This window comes from Oncorhynchus masou, chromosome 14, assembly GCF_036934945.1.
Source record: "Oncorhynchus masou masou isolate Uvic2021 chromosome 14, UVic_Omas_1.1, whole genome shotgun sequence".
Classification (NCBI taxonomy): Eukaryota; Metazoa; Chordata; class Actinopteri; order Salmoniformes; family Salmonidae; genus Oncorhynchus; species Oncorhynchus masou.
The window spans coordinates 28,493,928-28,503,694 of NC_088225.1; the positions used below are offsets into that span (position 1 = coordinate 28,493,928).

Genomic DNA, 9,767 nt, shown 5'->3' on the forward strand with positions numbered 1-9,767 from the left:
AGAGTCATGGTATATGCAACGGTTTGGGCTGCCTGGCTCGTTGCGAATTAATTTGCCAGAATTTTACGTAATTATGACATTGACGGTTGTACAATGTAACAGCAATATTTAGACTTAGGGATTCCACCCGTTAAATAAAATACGGAACGGTTCCGTATTTCACTGAAATAATAAACGTTTTGTTTTCAAAATGATAGTTTTCCGGATTTGACCCTATTAATGACCAAAGGCTCGTATTTCTGTGTGTTATTATGTTATAATTAAGTCTATGATTTGATATTTGATAGAGCAGTCTGACTGAGCTGTGGTAGGCAGCAGCAAGCTTGTAAGCATTCATTCAAACAGCATTTTCATGTGTTTTTGCCAGCAGCTCTTTGCAATGCTTCAAGCATTGAGCTGTTTATGATTTCAAGCCTATCAACTCCCGAGATTAGGCTGGTGTAACCGATGTGAAATGGCTATCTAGTTAGCGGGGTGTGCGCTAATAGTGTTTCAAACGTCACTCGCTCTGAGACTTGGGGTAGTTGTTCCCCTTGCTCTGCAAGGGCCGTGGATTTTGTGGAGCGATGGGTAACGATTCGAGGGTGGCTGTTGTTGATGTGTTCCTGGTTCGAGTCCAGGTAGGGGCGAGGAGAGGGTCGGAAGATATACTGTTACACTGGCAATACTAAAGTGCCTATAAGAACATCCAATAGTCAAAGGAATATGAAATACAAATGGTATAGAGAGAAATAGTCCTATAAATACTATATTAACTACAACCTAAAACCTCTTACCTTGGAATATTGAAGTCTCATGTTAAAAGGAGCCACCAGCTTTCATATGTTCTCATGTTCTGAGCAAGGAACTTAAATGTTAGCTTTTTTACATGGCACATATTGCACTTTTACTTTCTTCTCCAACACTTAATTTTTTCATTATTTAAACCAAATTGAACATGTTTCATTATTTATTTGAGGCTAAATAGATTTTTATTGATCTATTATATTAAGTTAAAATAAGTGTTCATTCAGTATTGTTGTAATTGTCATTATTACAAATAAAAATGATAAAAAATCGAACGATTAATCGGTATCGGCTTTTTTGGGTCCTCCAATAATCTGTATCGGCGTTGAAAAATCATAATCGATCGACCTCTAGACGACACCATAGGCCTTTTGATCTATGCACCAGACAGGTTGCTCTTGCCAGCATACTTGGGGTCCAACATGTACGCTGTGGTGTGTATGGGCTTCAGGCAGAAGTGTTCACGCTTTTTGATGCATTTCAGATCTGCAGTTTGGAGCAACAATGAAGTGGGCAGGGCAGTACGGATTTATTCTCTTTCATCTACAAGCAGAGTCATCATCAGACAGGATGGCTTTGTCTTCCTCAATCCATGCAATGGCTACTGCTATAGGTTTCGGGCTGCTTACCACTCTCTCCCAAAATGCATCATCCAGGAGGTTCCTCTTGATGGGGCTGTCATATTGGTAGACTGATATGACCATTTCTCGGAGAGACTCCTTTCCCTCCAGGATACTGTAAAACACGGTGACAACACCACCCCAACAGGTGTTGCTGGGCAGCTTCAATGCGGTGCTCTTATTCTTCTCACTTTGCTTGGTGAGGTAGATTGCTGATATAACTTGATGGGGCGGCAGGGTAGCCTAGTGGTTAGAGCATTGGACTGGTAACCGAAAGGTTGCAAGTTCAAATCCCCGAGCTGACAAGGTACAAATCTGTCGTTCTGAACAGGCAGTTAACCCACTGTTCCTAGGCCGTCATTGAAAATAAGAATTTGCTTTGAACTGACTTGCCTAGTAAAATAAAGGTAAAAATGTCAAAATAAAAATAAAATGACCCTTCACATACCTAACCATTTCCTTGGCTCTCTTGTAGAGTGTATCCATTGTTTTCAGTGCCATGATGTCCTTGAGAAGTAGATTCAATGCATGAGCAGCACAGCCAATGGGTGTGATGTGAGGGTAGGACTCCTCCACTTTAGACAATGCAGCGAAAATGAAGGCTGCTTGGTCTGTCACCAGTGCAAATACCTTCTGTGGTCCAAGATCATTGATGACGGCCTTCAGCTCATCTGCAATGTAGAGACTGGTGTGCCTGTTGTCCCTTGTGCCTGTGCTCTTGTAGAATACTGGTTGAGGGGTGGAGGAGATGTAGTTAATTATTCCTTGCCCACAAACATTCGACCACCCATCAGAGATGATTGCAATACAGTCTGCTTTCTGTACGATTTGCTTGACCTTCACTTGAACTCTGTTGAACTCTGCATCCAGCAAATGAGTAGATAAAGCATGTCTGGTTGGAGGGGTGTATGCTGGGCGAAGAACATTCAGAAATCTCTTCCAATACACATTGCCTGTGAGCATCAGAGGTGAACCAGTTGCATACACAGCTCAAGCAAGACATTCATCAGCATTTATCTGACTACATTCCTCCATTGAGTCAAAAAAAATATTTTTCCAGGAGGACCATAAGCTATTGCTATCGATAAGGTGCCTCATTCATAATTTTCACCTTGAATAGAAGTGAGGGACTTTTGTCAGAGGTTGCTTGTTGTGATTGCTGAGGGAACTTAATGCACTTGGCCAGATCATTCTGCATCTGTCACGACTCCCACCGAAGGTGGCTCCTCTTCTCGTTCGGGCGGCGCTCGGCGGTCGTCGTCACCGGTCTACTAGCTGCCACCGATCCCGTTTCACTTTTCTGTTGGTTTTGTCTTATTGGTTTCACCTGTTTCTTGTTTAGGTTTTTAGTTGGCCTATTTAAGCCGGGAAGGCCTGCCTGCTCTTTGTGCGGGCTTATTTGTCCTCTGTGTATGTTTGTGGTGGTGCGTTTCCCTTTGTTTTTCCTCCGGACGGGTTGGGTCCTGGTTTTGGGCCGGTCTCGTATGTGCGCCCGGTATTGCCGTGATTTTTCTCTGTGCCGGCATAAAACATTGTTCTCTACCTTGTGCTTCCTGCACCTGACTCCGCACCCACTACGCCTAAAGTGAGTTACAGCATATTTGTTGCTTTCTTCACATATGATTTGGCACAGTATTTGCAAATGTTCTCAGCTTTTCCTTCTACATTAGCTGCAGGCAAATGTTTCCACACATCAGATAGTGCCTGTGGCATTTTCCTGTGAAGATTAGAAAAAAATGAGGAAAAAAACAACTTCAATTCCATGTAGATAAATAGTTAAGCAGTTAGATAAATATTTTATCTTACAAAAGGAGTTGTTTAAAATAAAATGTGTATGGAAACAGGTGAATTAACACTCCTCAGCAGGCTCAAGCAAGCTAAAACCCACATGGTAGCAAAAACTAGCTAGCAGAAATTGTTCACAAGTTAGAAATTATTTGAACACACTTTGCTGTAGGCTACTATTTACTAGTTAACAAAAAAACAATATATGTCATAAAATATATTCACCCCATACAGTATTGTCATCAGAACTTACCAGAAAGCATGTAGTCCTTGGCTCAGACAGTGTATTAGTGTGGACTCAATAGCATCTTATTTGTGTGCAAGATATTGAGAATCAGCTGTACATGTGATGGAAGAATGCACTGTGCATGCAGAGGGTTTCAATTCCATTGAATTGGGGATAGTTTAACCAAAATATGCCACAAGATCTGGAATTGCCTAATGTATATCCCACAAAGGTTCACTGTTATAAGCTGACTTAAAAAATATATATAATTTATGCAAAATTCCAGGGCTTAAATTCCCATGGAAAATTTCCCGGAAAGTTTCTGACTCTTTGCAACCCGACTACAGGTAATATTCTGTTCCTATGGATTCCTGCTTTTCTTCTTTGTCTTCTATCTCTTCACCACCAGTAGGCTAGCACTCTCACCTTTGGCAGTGATTACTGCCTTGAGTCTTCTTGGATATGACGCTTGGCACACTTGTATTTGGAGAGTTTCTCCCATTTCTTCTCTTTCCCCCGATCCTGACTAGTCTCCCAGTCCCTGCCGCTGAAAAACATCCGCACGGCACGATGCTACCACCGCCATGCTTCAACGTAGGGATTGTGCCAGGTTTCTTCCAGACATGACGCTTGGCATTCAGGCCAAAGAGTGTAATCTTAGTTTCATCAGGCCAGAGAATCTTGAGAGTCCTTTAGGTGCCTTTTGGCAAACCAAGCTGGCTGTCCATATGCCTTTTACTGAGTGGTGGCTTCCGTCTGGCCACTCTACCATAAAGGCCTGATTTGGTGGAGTGCTGCAGAGATGGTTGTCATTTTTGGACGGCTCTCCCATCTCCACAGAGGAACTCTGGAGCTCTGTCAGTGACCATTGGGTTCTTGGTCATCTCCCTGACAAAGGCCCATTTAAGAATGGAGGCCACGTTGTTCTTAGGGACCTTCAATGCTGCAGAAATGTTTCGGTAACCTTCTCCAGATCTGTGCCTCGACACAAGCCTGTCTCGGAGCTCTACGGACAATTTCTTCAACCTCATTGCTTGGTTTTGGATCTGACATGCACTGTTAACATGGGACCTTATATAGACAGGTGTGTGCCTTTCCAAATCCTGTCCGATCATTTAACCATTTAAATTGACCACAGATGGACTCCAATCAAGTTGTAGAAACATCAATGATGATAAATGGATACAGGATGCACCTGGCCTCAATTTCGAGTATCATAGCAAAGGGTCTGAATACTTAAGTAAATAAGGTATTTCTGTTTTTTAATTAAAAAAAAGTTGCAAACAATTCTAAAAACCTGTTTTCGCTTTAGCATTATGGGGTATTTTGTGTAGATTGAGGATTTTTTAATATTTTGAATCCAGTTTAGAATAAGGCTGTAATGTAACAAAATGTTGAGAAAGTCAAGGAGCCTGAATACTTTCAGAATGCGCTGTATGTGTGTGTGATGGGATGTATAGACACTGTGGATAGAATATATCTTTTATTTGAAGAATACGTAGGTTAGAATAGTATATGTACAGTAATAGTTGAATAGGATGGACTTAACTAGAATACAGTTTCCCTCCCCAGTCATCTTTTATTCATCAGTCACCAAACGGGGATGGACTACCTGAACTTGTTGAATAATAAACGCTTGTCTTTTACATGTGTTTTAAAAATTTTCCCCAGACTGAGTTCGTTCTAAAGTGTGTGTGTGTTAGAGCTGTTAGTCCGAGGTGTCAGGACCGGTTACATACAGTAGGTTCTCTCTCTGTGTGTGTGTGTGTGTGTGTGTGTGTGTGTGTGTGTGTGTGTGTGTGTTAGAGCTGTTTGTCTGAGGTAGTAGTCTGAGGTACATACAGTAAGATGGGGACTTTATCAGTTGAGGTGTTTCCTGCCTGCTGGCTCGTGGAGGAAGTTCCCCACTGATGGTTTTGTTTTCTAATAAATCAAAGTGACAGTCGCTACTGCTGTAGTTGTGCCAAACCGTCAAATGCCAACTGTCCTTTAGTTCACAGTTGCACAAATGATTGGCCTGCCTGTTACTGATTGGCCTGCCTGTTACTTTTAGAGGAAGAGCTGAAGTCTCTGCTCCATCTCTGAAAACGATTGGCTCCGTCACAATTTGCCTTTCCTCTATTCTGCACAATCTCCTCCATTCTTTCTCAACCGTATTAGAGAATTTCCAAGGTCCCTTCTCAATGACCTTTTCCTCCATTGGATTCTGAGTTAGAGGAAGAGATTATTTTGAACACCTTTCCTGTTCTTCTCTATTTGATGTGAAACCTCACTGTTCTTCTCCTCTGGCTATATGGATTCTTATTGAAGTTCTTCTCTTCCACAGACCAACAAGTGGTGTCGTTGGAAGCGGCTCTCGTGGCATGACTACTACAAACAAGGGAAACAAAGCCTTGAAGGTAAACTAACCAAAGAAGTACATAGACCCCTACCTTAACCTTTGTCTCTCTTACACTGTCAGTGTGGGGAGAAAAGGTATGTTCTTCTTACCATCTGTACTCTAGTCATACTTGTTTGTTTGTCATCACCCCTCTTCCTCCTTCTCCCTCTTTGTCCCCCCTTCCTCCTCCTCCTGACCACATCCCCTCCCTTTCCCCTGCTCTTTGGACCACATTGAAAATAACTGCTGTATAATGCTTTCATGAGTTATCCTCTGGGCTTTGTACTTTTTACTGAAAATGTTTTACCTTCAAAATGAATCAAATCATCCCCCCCTTCACTTCCCTCTCAGGTGAAGAAGGAGCCAGGGGAGAATGGAACCAGCCTCACGGACGACGAACTGGTGACCATGTCTGTCCGGGAGCTCAACGCTCACCTCCGCGGCCTAACCAAGGACGAGATCCTGCAGCTCAAGCAGCGGAGGCGCACCCTGAAGAACCGTGGCTACGCCGCCAGCTGCCGCGTCAAGCGGGTCACCCAGAAGGAGGAGCTAGAGAAGCAGAAGACGGCGCTGCAGCTGGAGGTGGACAAGCTGGCCACAGAGAACGCCACCATGAAGGTGGAGCTGGACTCGCTGCGCTCCAAGTACGAGGCCCTGCAGAGCTTCGCCAGGACTGTGGCGCGCAGCCCGGCCGTTGCCTTAACCCCAGGGGGTCGGGGGGTCATGGGGCCCCTGGTCCCTGGGAAGGTGGCCACGGCCACCAGCGTCATCACCATCATCAAGTCCAAGACGGGAGCCAGGTCGTAGTATCGGGGCTGGGCGGCGTGGAGAGTTATCAGACTAATGAAACAACATGTACTATAGTCAGTGTATCATCATGGAGCACAGGATTAGTTCCCTTGTTTGTCTTTTGGGCCAGAACACACAACACCCCCCCCCAGATCTTTGTACCAGCTAGTAACACTCTTTCAATTGGCCAGCAGCAGAGGCCACACCAACCCTTATCAGACAGCCTTTAGTAGTATAAACCATACTTCCATTCTGCCTTGGCACTGTACAAGCAGAAATACATACACCAGAGGAGGCTGGTGGGGGGAGCTATAGGAGGACGGGCTCATTGTAATGGCTGGAATGGAATAAACAGAATGGTATCAAACAAATGGAAAGCACATGTTTGACTCTGTTCCATGAATTCCATTCCAGCCATTACAATGAGCCTCCGCTGGACTATACACATCCTTCCTCTATGGTGGATTTTCACATACTGATTCCAAAAGGTTAAAGGTCACGTGAGTCCAGGAAGGTCGTACGACGCAGCCCAATCCATAATTGATGTCACTCCATCTGGTGTTGGAAGATGTGTGTTTCTGTACATGGTACTAAGTGTTTGAGTGTTTGTTTGTTTCCTACAGATGGCCCCTCGTTGAGTCTTTTCCGTCCCGACACAGGGTTGTGATGTGGAAATGCACTCTTTCATAACTACTAGCCACCAACAGTCTAGCCACACCCGGTTGGCATTATGCTTCAAGTTCTTAGCCCCCTCTCCGTATCACAAGTGGAGAAAGAGTGATTGCAGTAAGCAACAAGCCTGGGCCTGTTAGAATGCACTGACTATGAGAAGAGGGAAATGCACTGTATGGTATTGATGTCTTGTGAGCAACCTTCAGTAAGGACTAGTAACTCACCCATCAGACCAGTTCATGTGATTTTAGTTGGTCAAAAAAACTAAACAGGAAATTCTGTTAAGTTGAGCATTTATTTAGGTTCAGGTCAGCCTGCCACAGAATTTTACCAACAGGAGATGCAATAATACACACATGCACTGAAAAATAGGAAGTGACATAGTTTAATGTAAGTGGAATGAGTCAATCTGATCTGCAAAATAATAGGATAGCCTGGTATGGGATGATAATTATTATAATAATAATAGGTGTGATGTTGGAGTTGACAATGCCCTTCCAGGATTACAAGATTGTTTCTTTCTCCAGTATCTGAGAAGCAGAATGTTTTTACAAGATCTTGTGATGATTATGCTTTGGGAGGACAATTTTTTTTATCCTCAAATCATTTAAAACTCAATTTGTGCTCCATCGAGTAAATAAGTTGGAACTGTTTTGTAAATAAGTAGTTTTTTTTGTGCGTATGTAATAACATGTGAACTGGCTGGTCACATATTCCTAAATAATATTCACACAACAAGCTTTACTGTTTAATTGTCAACGTGTGCGTATTCTAGAAGTCGTTGACTTAGAGTTCTTGATTTGTATTGATGCATAGACGAGCATCTGGCGTTGTTTATAGAAACACTGGAAAAGAAAACTTCAAACAAAAAAAACCTGTGATATCCTTTTTGCAATTGTACCAAAAGTGGCTTACTATTGAAGGCTGGTAGCTTTTTGTAGTGACTAGGCGCGTACCGTGTGGGGTAGTGCGTGACGTGATGTGTGTAAGTGACAGTTGGCAGTGTTGTTCACTGTATAGATGTCATGCTGTGGTATTTTCTATAGGACCCTGTAATAGAGATAATATAGCTGGTGTAAACATCATCTATTGTCTTCATCTATATCGGCATCTGTGATATCTCTTCCACTAGCTGTGATTCACAAATGTTTTGTCATTGCGATGTTATTACTGTCGATGTTATTACTGTCGACCGAGCAGGCATAGGGGAAGATAAGGCCCTTGGTTCATTTTGAATCCCAGTTAAGTGGCCCTCCTCCCCTCTCTTTGGTTTCAATTCCAGGGGAACATCACCTCTGATTTAGATTAAACTGTTATTGTCTTATCCATTTACCAAAGGGGACTACTTGCAATTTGCGAAGGGATAATAGCCTCACAATTTACTTTTTCAAAGACGAAGCAAAATCAAAATCTTTGACACTCTCTTACCGTGTAGACAAGCATTGTAAAAGCTCTCCTTGAATAAATAACTCCTTCTCATTCTAACTATGAGAAGGGAGGCTCAGCATGCAGCTTTATACAGGTGACTAATAACAGGTCATCTCCTGACTGTCAGGTTGTGTTCATGGTTTTTGTGAGGGTAAACATGCACTAATCTCCAGCTTATTCTGCTCAGGAGAAAACAAGTTTGCCCTAAAAATAAACCATTGCAGCCCTGAGAAGAAGCTGTTAGGGATGGCACTTGTTGTTGATAGTCGCTCATTAACAATTTTTCTAAAATGACTTTTTGTTCAGACACCAAATGAAGATCTGGAAGATCAACCTGCTGCCAGTAATGCTGCTTAGGTGCCAAGTGTCACCCCTGTCTTCTGACCCTGTAAGAGGGATTTATTAGTAAGCAGTTTTACCTTTAAAAGGTGATAGTATCTATGTAATGACATGGGATATTTTCGGTATTTTACAACTTCATGTCAGATGGTTCCTTGCCGTGAATATATCTATATGAGCCTGGAGAAACTGTATTCCATGGTTCGAATTTCTTTAAACAGCCAATATAAACTTCACCTAACTATCCTCTGCCAGCTAAAAATCATTGGGAGTGATGGGGGCAAATGTTCAAAAAGTGTTGCCACGAACACCTTTAAGTAATGTAAAAACCAATCATCACAGTTTCTCCTGGCTCATAGACTTCTATCAGGGTAAGGATACCACTAGCATTAAGTTGTGAATTACTGAACGTATCCTTTTAAAACAGAGCAGCTGAGAGGAAAAGGTTAGGAAGCAGAGATCTGAATATGTCCAAATGACCCAGGACCCAGACTGTTAGCCTATAGCTAGAATAGTCCAGGAAGGCAGAAGGAACCCACAGCACTTGAAGTTGCATGGTAGGTAGACCTGAACAGGAGAAACCCACAGCACTTGAAGTTGCATGGTAGGTAGACCTGAACAGGAGAAACCCACAGCACTTGAAGTTGCATGGTAGGTAGACCTGAACAGAAGGAACCCACAGCACTTGAAGTTGCATGGTAGGTAGACCTGAACAGAAGGAACCCACAGCACTTGAAGTTGC

At 42.9% G+C, this 9,767-nt stretch overlaps 1 protein-coding gene across 5 annotated transcripts in view; it reads left to right on the forward strand.

Annotated features, from left to right (window-relative positions):
* LOC135554688 (transcription factor MafG-like) overlaps positions 1-8,461 on the forward strand; it is a 36,252-nt gene extending 27,791 nt beyond the window's left edge. For all 5 annotated transcript variants that reach the window (XM_064987108.1, XM_064987107.1, XM_064987111.1 and 2 more), the window contains 2 exons: positions 5,744-5,816; positions 6,149-8,461. In XM_064987108.1, coding sequence (XP_064843180.1) covers positions 5,781-5,816; positions 6,149-6,604 — 492 coding nt within the window. In that variant the 5' untranslated portion in view covers positions 5,744-5,780 and the 3' untranslated portion in view covers positions 6,605-8,461. The remainder of the gene's footprint in view (positions 1-5,743; positions 5,817-6,148) is intronic.
* Positions 8,462-9,767: the final 1,306 nt, after the last annotated feature.